The 21,242-nt window shown below is 41.2% G+C and overlaps 1 protein-coding gene across 3 annotated transcripts in view; it reads right to left on the bottom strand.

Moving 5' to 3' along the window:
* znf423 (zinc finger protein 423) overlaps positions 1-21,242 on the bottom strand; it is a 167,275-nt gene that overhangs the window by 58,793 nt on the left and 87,240 nt on the right. For 2 of the 3 annotated variants that reach the window (XM_022206152.2, XM_022206154.2), the window contains exon 19: positions 16,822-16,842. The exons of the other annotated variant lie outside the window; for it this stretch is intronic. In XM_022206152.2, coding sequence (XP_022061844.2) covers positions 16,822-16,842 — 21 coding nt within the window. The remainder of the gene's footprint in view (positions 1-16,821; positions 16,843-21,242) is intronic. 3 annotated transcript variants of the gene reach the window in all.

The following is a 21,242-nucleotide window of genomic DNA, read 5'->3' as shown; positions in this document are numbered from 1 at the left end:
TTCTCCAGTTAAAAAGGCCAAAGAAACACTTGAGACTGCACCAAACCAATCATGCCATCTATTTTTCTCAACTGTGTATTTATATTTATATTTCACCATTGCAGTAATTATGGCCATTACTGCTTATAACAGTCAGCACAAACAGACAGGAATGTCTTTCCACATTACAGGTGCATTTAAATGGTAGGCATATAAAACCTACTAATGCTTGGCCTGATAGCAAACACAAAGTTTCCACTGCAAGAGCCATCTCTGTAGAACCTCTTTCATGGAAGAAAAAAGTACCTTGAGCTTTGGCGCACAATCACCAAAGCCTAGGAATAGACCAATGATCGTGGCTGATATTTGCCATTTTTCGTTATTGGTATTGTTATTTTTATTATTAATAAATGAAATGCCCCACTTCAGGTCTGATGCAGCCTTCTCTCTCTGTCAGTCATCACTCTGTGGTCTCAGAAATGTCTCTCAAGCAACAAAAACTCAACAAGAAACATAAGCCGTTGCCACAAACCAGGAAATTTGCTTCTCTCACTGTGGCTAAACCTATGTTAACAGCTAGATAGAATGCAGAGACTACTTTGAGACAGAGTCTGGAAAATAATCATTAATAATGCTTTAAGATATGGATCTTAGTGGGCAATATAAATTATAGAACAGTGAAAGATTAAGAAAATAGAGAAGAACAGCAGATGCAACTGCAGGAGACAAACTGATCAATCTCTTGATCCCAGAGGAGAGAGTACTAATTTAATCATTCCTATTTCTATTCTACATATTAATTTATAGTTACCCTTATTAATGAAGGACTCTAATTATAAATGACATGTTCTCTGCTATCACATGCTCTTAAAACATTACATTTAATGAATATTAGTTCCAAACATCGGTCACCGGCCTTTCTTGGTTACCAATAATTGGCATTGGCCCTAGAAACCCATAATTGTCGATCCCTTATTTAAAAAAAAAACCTTCTGTGGTAATTTTCCAACATGCTCATAAAACTGGAGTCACATTCAATAACTTCTATTTGTTGCCACAGTCAAGGCAGTCACGTCCTACACCACAATGGAAACAGAAAGTCTGCAAGTACCGATTACTGGGCTCTTCCTGAAAATGTTCATGCAACCTTGCTCCTGCCCCGAGTTCCTACAGTGGAAAGCCACCTTATATTATGTGTGATTTACCCCTAAGCCCCAGCTAGTCCTGTTCGGCCCCATTGTGAAGCTCCTGTAAGGGCTCACAAAGAAAAATATAACAAACTGAAAGCCCCTTTGAACCATCAGACCTCTCCCCTCTTGCAAAATTTCACATCTCCCCATGCACACACACACACGCACACACACACACACACACACACACACACACACACACACACACACACACACACACACACACACACACACACACACACACACACACACACACACACACACACACACACACACACACACACACACACACACACACATCTTCGTTTTTTCTGGTGTCACAGTGTCAGATATTCCAGGTTAGGGAGAACACTGGGGAAATTACACTTCTACCTAGGCCCCTAGCGCTGTGTGTATGAGAGAGAGTGAGTCCAGTGAATCTCGTGGGTAAACCTGTTACCTTAGGGGAAGTGGACAGACAATGAATAGAGGGAAGTACTGATGGGGGGTTGGTGGTGGCGGTGAGGGGTAGGGGGAGGCATAGGATGATGGAGTGCAGGAGAGAGCAGCAGGGATTAAAGAAGAAGAGGACAGAGGAACAGAAGCCAGATATACCAGGCCATTCAACCGGTCCCATAGCTTCTCATTATGTGAGTGGGGATTTCACATCACAGTGTCCAAGATATTCTCTGCTTAGATGTATTACCAATTTAAGCTGCATATGGTATAATCAATACAGATGGTATAAAAAAATGTATTTGTGTCCACATGTGTGTGGGAGAAGATGGAGTAGAGGTGAAAGCTGTAAACTCCGGGAACATCACTGGATTTGCAGTGTGTTCCAGCTAGGGTTGGGGGAAAAAAAGGACATCCACTGTGCCAACACCACTACTATATAATACTGTTGATCTCATTGTGCTGGGTCAGGATTAATGGAGATTAACTATCTGTTAAACCGAGCAGACACTGTGCGGATTAAGCCAGGAATTATTTGTCCCAAATTATTTGGGCTAATTTCAGAATAGAAATGTACAATTCAAACTGCTGTGATTTAAAACAGAGCGCCAGAGCAAACAGACCATATTGTGTGCATGTTCCAGCCATCTGCAGCTCCATATTTTCTCCTCCTTGCTGTCCGCTCAGAGCAGAATTGCACAAACCAATGCTTCTTTATTCAACATTGTTCACAACACCTTTATTCTATTATATATGAACTGTTGCCTTAAATACACTTAAATACAGTATCAGGCACATCAAACTGTGAATGTGAATTGTGAATGTATAGTGTCTGACAAGGTTTTCACCATGCCAGAAAATTTTTGGTAACAAAATGGAAAAACAGGGCAATTTTCATGACTTTTTCTACATACAACTAAGCAGGCCTCCATAAATTAGCCTCAAAACTCTTGAACAACATATTATTTTAATGTAATGGTATATAACCACAATGTAATGAAGTGAAAAAGGGTTAGGTTAAAGGTACTAAAGGTAGCTACGCTAGAAATACCGCAATCAACGGACTCAAATGGCTTATTGTCTCAGTGACATACAGACAGAGCGAAAGCTTGTCACCTGATTGGTCTTTAGCACCGATCCATGTGACTGATGCAGGTGCTTTATTCCGTGCTTCCTGTGGCACTAAAAGCTCGGACTGAAAATGGAATGGTGGGAGGCGTTTCCAGACCCTTTTCACAAAGCTCAATTGCCTTTGGCTCTGCGGTAAGTCTGACACAAAGTGGCACCGGGAATCAAACCTACAGTACCACTCTGAGCAGCCACAGCGGGCACTATGAGGCCACGCTCGCAAACACACACCCACACGCTTACACACTGAATGCCAATCATACTATAAATACACACACACAATTACTGTCAATCACACTCATTCACACTCTTTCTCTCTTTTCCTGTCTTTCTCTGTCACACACAAAAACCCACCACCCGCCCACCTCAGACAGCAGCACTCCAATTCAGCCTCTCCTTCACCTGTACAGACCAGTAATTATAATGTGACACCAGACAGACTAAAACAGCCCTGTGGAGAGAGGAGTGGGGGGATATGTTCGATGTATTTAGCATGTGTTTCTAATGATGACAGTCTCCATTTATAGCGTCTTCATTTCTGGTAACTTGTACTAGTAAACAAGACAGTAAAAACTACAATTTACAAATTGCCACACAACAGTTTTACGGTGCAAAATCCACTACTTCCATCCCAGAAAGACCTGAAGTGATACTCTCTGCTGCCCACTTGCTGTCTACGACGTGATGGCTAAATTAGACTGGACACTGCTATGAATTGTGGGAGAAAGACAGAGAAACTACTTTGTATGTGAGACAGGGAGAAAAACTCAAAACACTGAGCATACAGGAGCAGGGCAGTTGCATCTAGGACACGCCCGACTCCTCAACTATGAAGAAAAAACATCTGGATAGCATCCAAAAGCACCATGCATCAACACACACACACTCACACACTCTCCACACACTCTAATGAAGCCCCGGTAGTGACGAAGAGCAGCAGGGAGCGGCGCGGATCGCCGAAGACAAGTGTGTGTGAGCTTTCGTCGCAGAGTGTGTGTACGCGTGTGCAAGTATGTGCGTCTCCGGCGGGATAATTATGGCGCTCCTCGGCAGCTGAGCGTGCCAGATGTACTGGGAGAAGGAGAAGGAGGTGGTGGGGGAGGAGGACGAAGAGGAGGAGGAGGCGCGGCGCAGAGCAGAGAGGGAGCCCAGCACCAGGAGCAATGCAGCAGGGAGCGCACAGAGTTTTATGTGAATACATTAGTGTGAATGTGCTGTGTATCTATGCACTGATGTGTGTCCGCGCATGTGTTATGTGTGTGCATGTACCTGAGATTGTGTGCTGCATAAGAGAATGTCTCGGTATGCGTTACTTCCACACCGGTGTTGGTGTTTGCACGTACAAATACTGCGTGTGCGTCTGCATGTGTGTGTATATTTGGCATGACCAGTTTTGTTTCTTGCCATCCACCATTAGCAGGTTGGCGCCGTCACAAATGAGTGTCTCTCATCCAGGAGAGATGCAAGGATGAAGAGCGACAGAGATCATGAGACGAGGAAGAGGAGAGGGGAAGGAGAGAGCTGCTAGACGAGAACAAAGGGTCATAAAAGTAAGAGGAAAAAAGTGGACAAAGTTATTAAAATTACTAAACGGCACATGGCATGACAATACAAGATTAGCATAATGATTGTAATTATCATTATGCTGTGGGTGTGGGGTTGATGTGGTGTTCGCGGCACCGTTCTGTACCCAGTCTACAAATCTGCAGTATGTCACCAGCTTGAAAAGTCGTCACAGAACAGAAAACATAACCATGTGATAGAGCGCTGCAGGTGAGATGTTTTATGCTGTGTGGGACATTGTGCAGGTACAGGTACAGAACGCCAGTAAAAGAAGCCCTACTAGCGTCTTCGACTGCAGGCTACCGGAGCGCAAAATGTGCTTTTACAAGTTAATTATTATATCGTGTACAATGTCTCGAATGCTGTTGTGCATGTTTTCCTTTAAAAAGCGTTTATTTTGATGATTCAAACTGGTCGAAAAATAGCCTGTGTCCAGATCTGCTGCCCACATCTGTGATGTTTTCAGCAATTCAAATAGATCTTGGTGCTTTGAGCATTGATGACTGTTTCACAGGTTGAACAAACAAAGTGAATCAGATATTTTATACACAGGACTGAGATTGGGAACATCAGAAAAATTATGCAGCAAAAACATCATCTGAACCTCACACAGTCTCTATGCATTTTGGGCTCATGTCACATTTTTACTCATTGTGGGCTCATTTTTGAATGCAATATAAAGTTCTGCATTTGTACAGAAACAGTGAAATCAAGGGTAGAAAAATAATGTGCTTTATGCAGTGTGATGTAAGTATAATGCTATAAATTATGAAAGAGGAAAGCAAATTTTAATTTCTTTGATTACTTATTTCACAAAAAATGAAAAACAAATCCAGAATCAACATGTACAAAAGTGTCAACAGTAGTTATCGACACTTGAAAACAATGATGACTGCGTATAATACAGATATTTTACTACTTAGACTTTTAATTGGCTTCGACCCTTTGTGGACACAGCCTGTAGTTCAGCCTGCTGGTCGTAGCTGAGTTACTAATGGTTTCATGGTGGTCACAAGGAGCGCAGAACTTTTCCTTACAGAATCTGGTGAGAGCAAACGGTTTATTTTGGGAGAATTTGTTAAATGAGACGTGCAGAATAAAGACTAAACCGAACCGGTACATCACAGATGTGCAGTTTGAAACAACAGAAAGGTCAGAATCCAAGAATTTTCTCTTTTTACACAGTGTCTGGCTGTGATAAATGGTGTATTTTTCAAACTTACTGGTACACACATCTTCCATCAGCATTAACTACACTAAACTAACTGTAACTATGAACCTCTTTAATGTCAACTGAAAGTGACATTGTGGGATGGTTATATTTCCTGCTACTGATGGGTAATAAAACAACAACTCCCAAACAGAAAAAATGAACACAGCGTTAGTTTGTCTGTACGTCTTCTAACTCAGATCAAGATAAAAGCAAATACTGCAAGAGTTTCCAAGAATTTATCAGAATATGAATTCATTGCTGTGGGAAAAAGTTGCATATTTTGTAAATGTACACACAATATGTAAAGACGTAAGTGTGTCGAAAGCAATAATGGAAAGAAAGAAAGCAAACAAGGGTTAAAATAAGAAGGGAAGAAAGTAAGAGATTCTCTCCTTCGCGCCCGGCTTTGTCACCTTGCTCACCCAAGGGGGGCAGAGCAAAGCACCTTGGGAAATTACTGAAACCAGAATGCATTGATTTATCTGGGATGATGTGTGTGCATGCCTGTGTGTGTGTTTTTGTCAGAAGGCCTTTGTACTGCAATAAAGAGAACAGCCTGGTCGACATCTGTTTAGAGACGAAAGATAAGAGCGACGTTGTACACCGTTGTATCAACCTTTCTCTCTTCCTCGTGCTCGCTGCTGCCTTCTCCTGTCTTCTGCCGTGTAATTAAGAGCCAAAGAAAACCCTTCAACCTCACCCAGCATGGCTTAGCATCCCATCTCGTGCTGTGCTGTTGCCTTTTTTTTTTTTTGTAAATCGTCTTCCCTTTCTCTCCTGGAACTGCATGGTGACTGAAATATGATTTTGGAATTTGAATCAATAGCTAATAGTTGTGACAATCGTGACAGTCGTGATTAGTTCTTGTGAAGTAACCAAGACTGAGAAACTTAACAGCCAATTTATTTTTAGCGGCTCTATTCATTAACACGTTTAATACGTAATCACCTTTGGCCACATGCCCACATATACAGTACGGATGCCAAATGCATGACATCTGTATTTAAAGCCAGTTTACAGTGAGGCAGACACCAAAAAGGTGAGAATCAGTTTGCCGTTGGGTAAACTAAGAATGTCATTTGTTATATAATCCATAATGTCCTGTAAGTCTGAGGAGCATCTAGTAAATCTGATGGATCCAGACAATGCTTAACAATCACAGAATATTTATTTGCCAGCTTATCAACATCTCTTTCAGCTTAACTACAACATATTCTTTGTGTTTGCTGTGATTTAGTCTGTGATGAGGTCATGATCTTGGTGAAAACAGACCATCATTAAAAGTGACACATTTCACAGTTTGTTCACAATTTTATTACTACACTCACAGGAATTTGTAGGGCTCATCACGTCAGCACTACAAGCATGTGTTGTAAATTTTGCACTGGACTGACTCAGTGTTAGATAATTTAGGCCACTCTGCTGACATGTATGAACTTGGCTCTGCTGCAAAATGAGTCACTGTTGTATTGATTAAAATAACTTCTCAGAGACACAGAGAACACGGATAAAGATTTGTTCGTGCTGATTTAATGTTTCAGAGGCCTTTGTTGGAATCACCTGTAACACCGTTACGCCTGTCTGAACCTTGTCTCAGCTGCATTTCAGAGGCCCTGCTTTGATGAAATTTGTTTTCTCTTTCTGCATGAACAGCAGGGAATCAGCTGGTGCATGACATCAGCAGAGTCGGAGTAACGAAAACATCAAATGGAAAGATTGAGAGGAAGAGATTCTGAACACGCAACTGAAGGAACTGCGATCGAAATTTTGAAATCTACGGTTGGGTTCTGAAATGGCATGTTAGTCTTTTTAATTTCAACAATACTGCCACAAACGTCTGCTATCCAGAAGGCAAAATTCTCAGTTTTTAAATTAAATTAGTGCCACTGAAGAAGCATCAGTCTTTTCAATGCACAAACCATCGCTCCAAAGTCAAGATGATTTAATAACCTAAGAAAAAAAACGAAGCAACTTGGAATGATCACCTGAGCCAATCACACTAAACTTAAACATGCTGTTTTATGTACAGTGCATCCAGAAAGTATTCACAGCGTTTCACTTTTTCCACATTTTGTTATGTTACAGCCTTATTCCAAATCGGATTCAATTATTTTTTTCCCTTAAAATTCTACACATAACACCCCATAATGACAAAATGAAAAAAGTTTTTTTGAGAGTCTTGCAAATTTATTAAAAATAAAAAACAAAGAAATTACATGTACATAAGTATTCACAGCCTTTGCCATGAAGCTCTAAATTGAGCTCATGTGCATCCTGTTTCCACTGATCATCCTTGAGACGCTTCTACTGCTTAATTGGAGTCCACCTGTGGCAAATTCAGTTGATTGGACATGATTTGGAAAGGCACACACCTGTCTATATAAGGTTCCACAGTTGGCAGTGCATGTCAGAGCATAGACCAAGCATGAAGTCAAAGGAATTGTCTGTAGACCTCCGAAACAGGATTGTGACGAGGCACAAGTCTGGGGAAGGGTACAAAAAAATTTCTGCTGCTTTGAAGGTCCCAATGAGCACGGTGGCCTCCATCATCCGTAAATGGAAGACATTTGGAACCACCAGGACTCTTCCTAGAGCCGGCCGGCCATCTAAACTGAGCAATCGGGGGAGAAGGGCCTTAGTCAGAGAGGTGACTAAGAACCCCATGGTCACTTTGTCAGAGCTCCAGCGTTCCTCTGTGGAGAGAGGAGAACCTTCCAGAAGGACAACCATCTCTGCAGCAATCCACAAATCAGGCCTGTTTGGTAGAGTGGCCAGACGGAAGCCACTTCTTAGTAAAAGGCACATGGCAGCCCGCCTGGAGTTTGCCAAAAGGCACCTGAAGGACTCTCAGACCATCAGCAAAAAAATTCTCTGGTCTGATGAGACAAAGATTGAACTCTTTGGTGTGAATGCTAGGCGTTTTGTTTGGAGGAAACCAGGCACTGCTCATCACCAGGCCAATACCATCCCTACAGTGAAGCATGGTGGCGGTAGCATCATGCTGTGGGGATGTTTTTCAGCAGCAGGAACTGGGAAACTAGTCAAGATAGAGGGGAAGATGAATGCAGCAATGTACAGAGACATCCTGGATGAAAACCTGCTCCAGAGCGCTCTTGACCTCAAACTGGGGCGGCGGTTCATCTTTCAGCAGGACAACGACCCTAAGCACACAGCCAAGATAGCAAAGAAGTGGCTTCAGGACAACTCTGTGAATGTCCTTGAGTGGCCCAGCCAGAGCCCGGACTTGAATCCAATTGAGCATCTCTGGAGAGATCTGAAAATGGCTGTGCACCGGCGCTCCCCATCCAACTTGATGGAGCTTGAGAGGTGTTGCAAAGAGGAATGGGCAAAACTGCCCAAAGATAGGTGTGCCAAGCTTGTGGCATCATATTCAAAAAGACTTGAGGCTGTAATTGCTGCCAAAGGTGCATCAACAAAGTATTAAGCAAAGGCTGTGAATACTTATGTACATGTGGTCTCTTAGTTTTTTATTTTTAATAAATTTTCAAGAATCTCAAAAAACTTTTTTCATGTTGTCATTATGGGGTGTTGTGTGTAGAATTTTAAGGGAAAAAATGAATTGAATCCGATTTGGTATAAGACTGTAACATAACAAAATGTGGAAAAGGTAACGCGCTGTGAATACTTTCCGGATGCACTGTAGATAATTTAGAAACACAGTTTGTTTAAAAATACCCACTGTAATCGAAGCTGTGACTTCCTTCTTCACAAGAGAAGGTGTTAATATATCGGTTATACTTCTTTCCCAGACTGTCACGCTGTTTCCACTTTCAGTGTCTCCTTGTACATTGTTGAAGAAAAATAAATCATTATCTTGGTCCTAGTATGAATATTATGGTTACAAGTAAATCTTAGCACTTCTGAAACGCATTTGGGTTGCTACTTCTAGAAATTCTATTTTGACTGTGTTACCCAAAACCTCCATCATGTGTTATCAGTATTTTTTAGCTCTCCCCTGTTCTTGTGAGCTACACTGTTTGCACTCATTTACAGATTCTAGCATGAATGTAGCATGATTACTGCTTGTGTTTGACTGTGGCCTGGGATACCTACAGTATCACCTGTCCATCTACCCGCTGCTTACTATGCAGCTGTTCAAAATACCATTAATAACACAGAAAACTCCCACAGTGGACTGACACTTGTGTGTGAGCTCCCTCGATTTCTGTTTTTCTGTCTGTCTGGCACCATCTCCCCCTCTCTCTGCTGGTTCAAACAAGGCTAGCAAGGTGACCCTGAATCACAGGCTGTGTGAGTGTGTGCACATGTGAGTGGATCTATTAGTGTGGGTTCATATGTGTGTGTGTGTGTGTGTGTGTGTGTGTGTGTGTGTGTGTGTGTGTGTGTGTGTGTGTGTGTGTGTGTGTGTGTGTGTGTGTGTGTGTGTGTGTGCGCGTGCGTGCGTGTGTGTGTGTACAGTCCCAGTAATTAACACCAGCCACTAATGAAGTCCAGCTGCTCGGCAAGAGGACTAAGCATGAGCCAAAATCTGCCAGAAATCGCTCTCATCCTCTCTGTCTCTCTCTCCTCCCTCCATCCCTCGCTTTATTCATCTTGATCCATCCACACCCCCACTCTCTCTTCATTTCGCCCTATTGATCTGCATTCACTTGTCTCTTCCTCCCTTCACCTGCTACCCCTCCTCGTCCTCTGCAGTTTTTCGCTCTGCATCCGTCTGTTTCCTCTCCTGCTGTTTGCTATCAGTATGAATCTCACTCAATTGATCTGTGGTCACCACTTTTTCTCCTTCTCATTTACAGTGTCACCCGAGCAATGTACAATATCTGTTGTTACTTCTGTTTGTCTGTCTGGCCCATTTATCCCATCAGCCCATGTTCAAAAGCCTGCTTCCTTCAGTTTCTACCAATCTTGTTCTATATTTAGCATAGTGTTAGTTTTTATACACTGTTTGTACATCTGAGTATGCAATAGAGACAGAACTTTAACTCGCAGGATGAGTCATATTTCTACAGGTCCAAAAACATTTACTATGGTGTAGTGAAATAGGCAAGCTATTGAATGGATTAGTTTGCAAAATTATGCATTATTGACGATTGTGCCACCACTTACATTTTACTGCTTTACGTACAGACACGTAGATGAAAAATGTAAGAGTATTATGTACTATGATACTGCTGGAGGCATCACATTCATTTATCCAGTGCCTACAAGCAATAAATTGTGATTTCTGGTTTCTGTACTGATCAATTTATGGGATTTGATGTCACTTAATCTCGCATGACCAGTATCCGCAATGCTCCGTCAGTGCTTGATAATTGTGTGGCTACACCTCATTATCATTCTGCTAAAAGGGAAAAAATTGTTCTTGCTTGTTTTTATTTATTTTAATCAATCACAGGCCTGTTAGGAGGCAGTGATGACTAGGATGCAGCGATGGTACCTCTGCAAAACAGCGTCACGGAGAAAGTGTTTTGGAACTTGCTATTTTTTAGTGTCTAATAGCTGCTTAGAAGTTATTTTGTTTCATTAGAAAAAGGGGTTTCAAAAAAAGTTTTGAAAAGATGTACTGTAAAACTTAAATTTCATGTGTTTGTTTATTTTTTGTAATGCATTCTAAGAATACTATATGCAATATAAGGTTGACATACGGATGAATCTGCAGTATTGTATGGTATAAGTGCCACAGATGCATAAGTTACCCTGACCCAAAAGGTGCTGCAAAACAAACAGGAGAGGTAGAGACTTACCAACCATTCTGATCCTAAAAAGAGCTCTTATCAATGAAAAGTGAAAACACCTGTATGACTGTGCCATAGAAGTGCAAATACTTTATCAATAAAAATTAAGGTCAAGACATCTCCGTTAGGGGTATTAACGACTTCACCCCTACCTGTCAGTAACTCTAATTTAATGATTTACGATTTTAGGGTTTTTGGTTTTGCTACTTGTCGTCCTGCCTCATTTTATAAAAACTAATTATCACCAAGCATTTAAAATCATGGATCAGAATGTGCTTCTGTTTCTTGTCTCTTTCAGAAATCATAAGCTGTGTTCCATATTATTATTGCATATTTTTTACTTTAACTCTAAGTTTCTTCTACAACTGCACTCAGAAAGTACATACTGTTTCATTCAGCGTGCATACAATTGGGACACACTTAATAATAAAGCGCCTCATACTTTGACCGCAGCAGTCTGTAGGATCAAATGAACTGTTGTCTGACACCATAAAAGTATGCTGACTTGCACATTGCAAAAAGTGCAAAATCTGATGGGATGTAGTAGAACTTTCTGGCATCCACATCTTTGACATACTGGGGTATGTTAAATCTTTTTCTCATATGCTGTATAGTAAGGAAGAATGGATATTGGAGAAGACCCATAGTCTGATTATCGCTTTCAACTCATGTAGCATGCTGTTTTTTGTTTTTTTGCACCTTTATAACTTACTATAAACTGTTGTAGCTTGTCTCTAGTATCTTTATCTCTCTTTTAAATAAAATACAGGTCAACTCGCACTGCCGCATTACATCATGATGCTTTGAAAGAGCTGCCTCCCCCTGCTGCATCTATACACACAAATGCAAACAACACATCGCTCAAGACATGCACAGAAACCAAACACCAACGCATGCTCGACGTTCTCTTTGTTCACACGCTCTGAAAAACTCTCCGGTGTCACTCGCTCTTTCTTTCTCTCTGTTGCTTTCCTCCACACCTTCTTTCACCTGTGGCACCGAATCCTACTCAGACGATGTAGTAATCCACCTCAACGTATCCCGTTTAAAGGCGCAACCTTACTGCATTACTACACAGCCTCACACTCTGCCTCTAACAAACACACACACTCTCTCTCTCACTCGCTACCAGCTGTGACAGATGTGCCTGTCACAGGAGAAAATGAATTCAGAATAGTTAGTGAATTAAGCAGGGAGTTAATTGTTGCTTGGCCCCTGTTTATGAAGCGCATAAAGGCAAAGCGCCTTGTTTGTCTTGTGACAATTAGCCAGCAGAGATAGAGAGGGAGAGAGAGAGGGGAGGTGTGTGTTTGTGTGCTAATGTGTGTGTTTGTGTAATTGTCCCGTTCTCTTTAGCAGCTGGTGCAGCCACACCTGGACGGGTTGAGAAAAGAGAGAAAGGAGCTGGGAATGTAAAGGGAGGGTTGCAGGTACGGTGTGTTATATCGCAGTCTATCTTTGGCCACCAGCTCAATAAACCCACACAAAGAGAGCTAAGAAAGACATCACTCACACAAAGTAGACAACTTCTATACATGAGTTAAGATAGCTGATGTTGCATGTACAAATATCCTCACAAGGCAAACGTGGAGCACAACAAACACACACACGCTCCCACTCACAAACACACTCATTATTATTTTGTGTTGCGATGCCTATCCTGGTTGGGTCTCTCCCAGTCTATTTGTCAGTGTGTCCTATTAGGTTTCCAAACAGCTTGTAATGACTGGTAATAAACAGCAGAAGAAGAAGAAGGTAAATCAAGCGAGAAGACGACAAAATGAGCTCTCCGGGGGACCACCATGCTCCCAGCCTTCAAAACGCTCGCACACACACACACACACACACACACACACACACACACACACACACACACACACACACACACACACACACACACACACACACACACACACACACACACACACACACACACACACACACACACACACACACACACACACACACACACACACACACACACACACCATAAGCAGAGATACACCAACAATTCTGTCTACGTAGTCATGCACAGCCAATAAAGCAGACAATGGCAGGTTATGGGGACTAACAAATAGCAAACACTTTATTTTAACAGTGTCAGAGGCAGTGAAAACATCGAGAATGAACAATACAGGGTGAGTAAATGGACTCTGCCCTTAATGAATTCTGATAAATGTAGCGCTGTGATTGCTGGAAACATGATTGTGTAGGCTATATTTGCATGCTTTGTTGTCCCCTCTTGGAGAGAAGAAATGCATCTACTAGCTTTGTCCAGAGTGATTATAACTCAAGTTCCATTTCCTTTTGATAACACATTTAAATGCAAGCAAAAATCACGAGCACACTCTTGGCAGACTGAGGTTAAACAAACAGGTTTATGGGCAAAAAGTACAGCACATTAAGGCTGCACTAAACAACTCCAAGCTGTGACTGTGTGTAAATATGTAAATGTGAAGTATGTTTAAGTAAATTCAAATTCCCAGGATAAAAAAATGGTCCAAACTAGCGCTCATCCCATCTCATCTTTGATCCTCACATCCTTCCCTTCTTCTATGTCTCCTTCATCTAGCCCTTTGTGGTCCCCTCTCTCCCTCTTTCCTTTTACTCTCTTTTTTCCCCTCTTTCTCTATTGAGTCCCTTGTCCCTTCATCATCACTCCCTCCTTCCCTCTGGTGTCACAGCTCGCTGGCTCCAGGTGGTGAGGGAGGAAGGGAGGAAGGGATGTAAGGAAGGATGGATGGAGGGAGGGATGGAAGGCAGGAGGAGGGGCTTGCCGTCATCTGTTCCTATGTTCATACCATCACAGGGAAGACCAACATCCTACTCAGTATTATAATTATTCCTCTTATCCTGTGATAGAATAAAATCAATATCATGTAGAGTTTGGATTACTAATTACTTTTAAAACAAAGTTCTGTTATAGTAACTTTGCTGGCTCTCTTAGTTAACAATCTGGAGGTTTAAATAAGTATTTTTATGTTCAATGAAGATATACTAAGTGAGATATTTCCTTTTTTTTCTGTGAAATTTGATTTAATATGGTAAATCGACTTTCTATAAATGCAATATACAGTGTGCATTATAGTCACGTATTAATATCAGTGATTAAAATAACAATAAAATGGTTTAGGAAATAATTATTTTTAGCCTGAACCACTGAGCAGGTTTTGTGATTAACATAGAAATTTAATAACCAAACAGTACGAATAAGCAGTGTTATCAAAATCATCATAATGCTGATAAAACTGGTGTTAGCCATTTTCAAAATGTCTGTTTCTGTTGTTCATAGCATCACAGTGTAGATCAACATCCTGCTCAATACTGCTTCAGCCACTTTTATTACTATTATTTTTCCTTATCTTAAGAAAAGATGGAGATAAAATGACAATCGTGTAGAATTAGAATTAATAAATCCTTTTAAAATTCAAAATTCTGTTATAGTAACTTCGCTGTTCTTTGTAGTTAAAAATCTGGAGGTGTAAGTAAGTAGCTTTATGCTACCTGAAGATACAGCAAGATACTTCTTTGAAATCAGGAAATCATATATACCGACGAATGTAAATTTCTGCTTCCTACAAATAATACATGCAGTTGGCATGACACTGAAGCCTTACTATTAAAGATTATAGTATTATTTAAAGGGGTTAAAAAGATTCATTTTATACTGAACCACTAAACCTGTTCTGTGATGAAAACATAAATTAAATACACACACAGCAGCAATATCAAAATAGCATAGTGCTGATAACAGTGGCGTCACCAGTTTGAAAAATGTCCATGCTTCCGTCAGGTAGAGCAGGTTTCTAAGTGAGTGAAAGGTGTGTAAACTGCTTTTCCTACTTCAGAGTTCTCCTCAAGAACACCAAGTCATCGGCGTGTTGAGATTTAAAACAGACTCCTGTGAGACGACATGTTCTCGCCTGTGGTGCTAAAAACTGTCTCAGATGGGACACTTGTGCCTGTGACAGGATTAGCAGTGTTCCCGCAGTACTTCAGAGCAGTTTTTATTTTTTTGAAAAGCTGTCAACTTACTTCAATATACCCTCGGATCAGGCAAACGTTAAATTACCCTATTCACTCTGTTTAGCTGTTTGTCAAATTCTGACATGAGATCGGTTTGTATTACAACCGCTGACCCCAGGATAAACAGAAAAAGTGATGCGATTTCTTCAGTTCAGAGCACCGGAGCAGGTACTGGTGGTGCACACCGACAACAGAGAAAGCAGCCTGTGTCTTATTAGTTCAGGTGCAGAAGGGCAGAAGAGAACAGCAACGTTGCTAGCCGGTGGCAAAAACTCTGACACATACACACACACAGACACATAGCCACACACACACGTACATACATGAGTGAGCCCTCAACCACATTATCCACCTCCACTGACTCTAAAAGCTTCTTATTCGCCTCATTAAGTCTTCAGTGACACAAAGTAACTGCACTACCACATACACATACGTACAGATAGGTGTGTGTGTGTCTGCATGCATGTGTGAAATGAAAAAAGGGGAGTTGGGGGCACTTAGAAGCACAGAAAGATGTGCGCACAAACACACATCGGCTCAGGCACCGCCCGTGGGACGGCTGCTTAGACAGCAGACCAGCATTACTAGTCAGGCGCATCACAGATTTGACTGCAGGCTAATAGACAGGCTGACTGGTTTGAACTACCAGATAAATGCAACCTTCAGGTACAAAATAAAAGCAAAACCGAGCTTATTTAATGCACTATTCCAGACGGAGTGGTTTATAAACTATTTGTGGTCTTCACATGAAGGCACCATCAAACTGAAAAGTGGGAGTGACAGTGATTCCAATGAAAAGAAGCTTTTTGGGGACCTTTAAGAAATAAAATGCTCAGATTGAAATACCCCCCAAAAAAGGGGGAAATGATCAGTCATGTCAAGGCAGTTTAAAAGTGTTTCCCTTGTTTACTGATTGTCACAATGTGTGGAATGTGAATAAGGAAGGGTACCTACAATTATTAGAGTGCATTGATGTAAATAGGTAAGTAAAGCTCATGCTGAGGACACATCATTAGCCACCACACTCCACGGGGAGCACTTAGATCCAGGTGAGTGGCCACTCGATACCTCCAAGGCATCTGTGTGTGTGTGTGCGTGTGTGTGTGTGTGTGTAGTGTGGACGAGGTGGGAAGGACAATGAAGCATGCAGCTAGCAGCAGGGACTGGGGTGAATGAAGAGTTGAGGTGAGGTGAGGGGTAATTGTGCAAAGACTCTGCTAAAATGTGTCTAATTCAAAATCCTCCCTCATTTATTTTAATACAGTTTATATTGTTCCACTATGCATACTGATTCCTGCTACTGAGAAATAATGAACTACTCCTCGCCTGTGCTGAAATTTCTGCCTCCAATTTGGTTTTTCCACATCATGCAATGTGGATTTTTTTTCTTTTTTTTGCACATGGTTGCTGACAACTTGTTTTCAATAATAAACAATCCAATCTGATGCATACTGAATGCTAATCTATACAAAAAGCAGGATAATGTTTATGATGATGGGCAGGCAGTGGGACAGCACAGTGCTGCCTTGCTCACAGTGTGAGCTAAGGAGACAGAAAGGGGACAAACCTTGCCGACAGGTGGGCTCTTCTACGGGCCATCCAGTGGGCAGGTGGGGATGGGGGAGAGCGGAGGAGAGAATGGGCAGGATTAGTAATACGTATCGTGAACGTGGTGAGTGTGGGGAGGAGGCAAAACGTAGTATTATGGACAAATTACCTCGGTATCATTGAGAAAAGCCATTTTAAGTATATAAATAAAACACTCTCACAAAGTAAATCTAAAAAAATGAATTCCACTGCTAACAGTGTTGTTAATTTTAGTGCTGCTGGTATGTAAAGCTATAGAATACTTCCTACACTCTCAGGAGGAGCAGGAAGACTTAAATGACACGTGGACACAGACGTATAATTAAGGCTTAAATCTGGTTTCTTAACGCTGCTGCAGCTTAAGGCTACAGTGGTGGACAGAAAGGAAGTAAACAAAAGGCGATGAAGGAAGAGGAGTAAATTAAAGCAACAGTTTGGGCTTGAAATTGTATCAAAGGTGTGAACAGAGTGAGGACATTGTGTATTGTTAGTGGTAGATCAAAGTGAGTGTTACAGTCGGTATGCTAATTGGACTCTGGTCTCTGATTAGGACCAATGGAAAGGGGAGATACCATGCTGTGTGTGGCTCTATTGTGCATGTGTGTCTACGTGTGTGTGTGTGAGAAAGACAAAAAGTGAGAGCGTGTGTGTGTGTGTGTGTGTGTGTGTGTGTGTGTGTGTGTGTGTGTGTGTGTGTGTGTGTGTGTGTGTGTGTGTGTGTGTGTGTGTGTGTGTGTGTGTGTTGACATGTGTTTGAGAAGTGAGGACTCATGCTGTGAAATCTAGACTGAGGTGATTAGTAAAACATTAGTGGCTGCATGCAACACTCAGAACACGCTGTCAAGGACCTTATTTAGTGATGTGTGTGTGTGCACGATTTCTTTGTTGCTCTAAAAACCACCAAATGCAGAGTTAAATTTAATGGTTCTGCTTGAAGGCACACAAGCTGCTTTTTCATTCCATTCAGGCCGAACTGGAAGGTAAACTGGATCAACACACACGCATGTTTAGCTGCATACCGAATCTTGTCTTCACCTCACACTATCACACAGGGAGGGAACTTCTTCATGATGTGCAGCTGCACAGCAGAAAACAATAAAGCCTGCCAAAAGTCGCTGCGGTGCAGTCCAAGGAGACGCATGTACACACATAAACAAACACACATGTACATACAATGAAAGGGTTGCAGAAGAAACAAATCGAGTCATCATAAGCAACTAAAAATACACAAGCTATTGCATTTCTTCATAATCTTGCCACGGAGTCTTGGTGATAATGAAATAGAGCAGCATGAGGTTATCTGAACCCAACAAATACCCCTTTTTAATGGTACAGGTAATGCAAACGTCACCTGGTTTTCTGTCAGAATTAGCAGATCTTACTGGGCAGCTGTATATGTAGAGATAACAACCCTGAAGTTTACCGTCTTCCCTCTATCTCAGCGCCGCCCTGCACCACCATCAGCTCTGTCTCTTTCTCTTTTTTCTGTCATCTCTCATCTCTCGGCTAACCCCCCTCGTGTCTTCTCCTCCCATGAAGTCTTACCCCCCAAGTGTGACCAGCCCAAAACACAAATAAATACTTTCTGCATTCTCCTCTCATCTCCATATCTCCAGTGCCTCCCTCCTCTTTCCACCTGCTTAGCAGTGTCGGGGGCTAGAAAAACCGAACACACACTGCTCTGTGATTACGCACAGGTGGGATATGCCCCCAACCCACATACAAACACATACACACTGCAAAAACCTGCAAAAACAAAGACTGCTTTTTTCTACTAGAAAGAAATTACAGAGAGGAAGAGAGCAGAATGGTGCTGTTCTATGAATACTCACTGAAAAAGGTTAAAGAAATAGTCTAACTATCCATTACTCTGTTCCATAAAATATTTATGTTAAAAATGCTCAATAATTTAAATAATGCCTGCATTTTTGTATGCAGTTTGTTGGTTACATATTATGTATAGGTAAATGTACATGCATGGTATATGCTGCTTTCCCTTAGGCCTTTGTCTCTCACATAAGAACACCAAAAAAAAATCTCAAATGGCAAGTTAGTACCTGAGGCAAAAATGGATAACTCAATTTCTCTCCCTATCTCTCTCCTCGGTGTGTGGGAGATGGACTGAGGCTGTGTGTGAATGTGTGCATGTGTGTGTTTTAATAGTGTCAAGTGTGAGCAATACCACTTTAGTCTACTGTACCCTGTTATTCTTGGTTCAGAACCAAATGATATAAGGTGTATTTTCTGCTGTATCTCTAGCTTCCTGAGCAAATCCACTGTAGTTTTCTGCTGCTCTAACAGCAAACTCTACCAATGCTGGGAGCAATTCGGTCAAAATTTGGGGTTTCTAGGGAATAAAAAAGCTGGACACTTGTTCAGGGTGCTCTCGTTTGAACAAACAAGCGGAAACGATAACCGGATCAACACCTGGCAGATTAGCTAACTGCAGCATGGTTATACCAGTCAAGAATCTAAGCAGATATACACAATACAGAATCACTATACTGTACAGTTAAGCAGCCACAGATCAGTGCTATCTGACTTTACATCACAAAAGCCCTGGAGTGGATTCAGAACCAGTGTGCGCAAAATCTACTAAAAAACGATGAACAAACCACGACTGAAAGAAATTCAGCTGCTAATTTCCTTTTGCCCCTTTCAACCTTCTTGCACGATTTGCCTTTGCCTCCTATTGTGCCTCTCTCCTCTTGGTCTCTTCCTCTCTGCCTCCAGAGCAGGGCATTGGCCACATGGTGTTTTAATTAACTTGTGTGCTGTGTAAGAGCCAAGGCTAGCGGGAACACACACAGGGTGTGACTATACAATCACAGTAAAGCTGAACACGGGGCTGAGAACCGCTGGCGTTTTAGGATCCATATTTTAAACATTAAGTCTTGCAGTCAGGCCAGTGTGACGCACTAATTCTTGGTTCAACATCAATTAAAGCGGCTCTTTTAGAACTGTAGAACATTTAAATAATACAGTGATTGCAGAACAATGTAGAGCTTCTAAAATGACCCGTCTATGAACCAGCTCTTCACTAATGTTAGTTGCTGGAGAAAATATGGGGAGCACTATCATCATTTCTTGCCTGAGGAAAAAAACACATCATGTTTCTCACTGCTTTCTCAGATACTCAACATTTAAAAGCACTTTGGTAAAAGAACATCTTGAGAGTCCATTCGATGCGCAGTAAGGGCCAACCAGTGATCATCCTATCTGATTATTGGATCCAATATTCAGCCGTTTGACGGTTATCAGAATTGTTGCTGATTCACAACAAAGTAAATTAATTTTAAAATGTGCTTCTTCGACTGTGATGTAGCCACATACGTCATCAACACTGAAATGTCAAAAAGTTCTCTTTATTTGAAGATGTGTAAAACATAAATAAAGGGATTTGAACAAGGCTGTGTGTTGGCGTTTGTGTTATTCTCAATTTTGCTTTTAGATATCAGTTGTAAAGTAGTAGTTTATATAATTTTTGTCAAGTGTAAACCCTAATATGTAAATTAGTCAAGTTTAACCACAACTTAAGGGACAATACAGGGTTTTTAAAGCAATGTTAAATCTTGTTATCTAACTTAAGTAATGCTATTCGTAAGCATTTTTATTGAAATGCGCTTTAGACTCAGCAGTAGTTTCAGATTACTATATAAAAATATTGTCTTGACATCATTATTTTATCTTGTGTTTGCTGCATGTTTGTGATCTTATTTATTTATTGAATATGCATTCTTATGTAGCATTTGTTTCATTATAAAGCACTTTGTAGCTTTGTTTTCAAAATGTGCTATACAAATGAAGGTATTCTTCTTACTATAATCAGTTACCAGTCTCAATGATTACTAACAATTAGTATCACCCCTGAACAAATTAAACTGGTCAATATATGTGTTGCTATTTTCATATTTTTTAAACAAGTCATAGAAGCTAAAAAAAATAGACAAAATGTACATGTGATATTGCATATAAGAAAACAATGAAGGCTAACCTAAGTTGTATGACGAGTAACATGTTGAGTAATAATAATGTTTGTGAAACGCATGATAAGCCATAAGTAGTGAATACATTTTAGTGAAAAATGTCCCCTAAACTGTTGCTAGCTTGAGGCCAAAATACATCTTGTGCAGTCTTTGTGAAGACTTTTCCTCAGCGCTACAAGGATTCCTCTCTAGACTTCTCACTTTGACCCTCTCTTCCTCTATCTGCCTGTATGTTGTGTCTCTTTCTCTTCATGACAGCATAATTAACAGGACCGTGGGGTGCACCATGTATTACCCATGGAGCAATGTGACAATCACATCACCGGACTCGACTATCCAGGAGAAAATTCCCTCCTCCCTGTTCCTTCAACCAGTATGAACTGTCAACGTAGCGACAACAGGTTTGCAAGACTGA

The sequence above is a fragment of the Acanthochromis polyacanthus genome, chromosome 8 (assembly GCF_021347895.1).
Source record: "Acanthochromis polyacanthus isolate Apoly-LR-REF ecotype Palm Island chromosome 8, KAUST_Apoly_ChrSc, whole genome shotgun sequence".
NCBI classification, from domain to species: Eukaryota; Metazoa; Chordata; class Actinopteri; family Pomacentridae; genus Acanthochromis; species Acanthochromis polyacanthus.
This window is presented reverse-complemented; position numbering and strand designations above follow the sequence as displayed.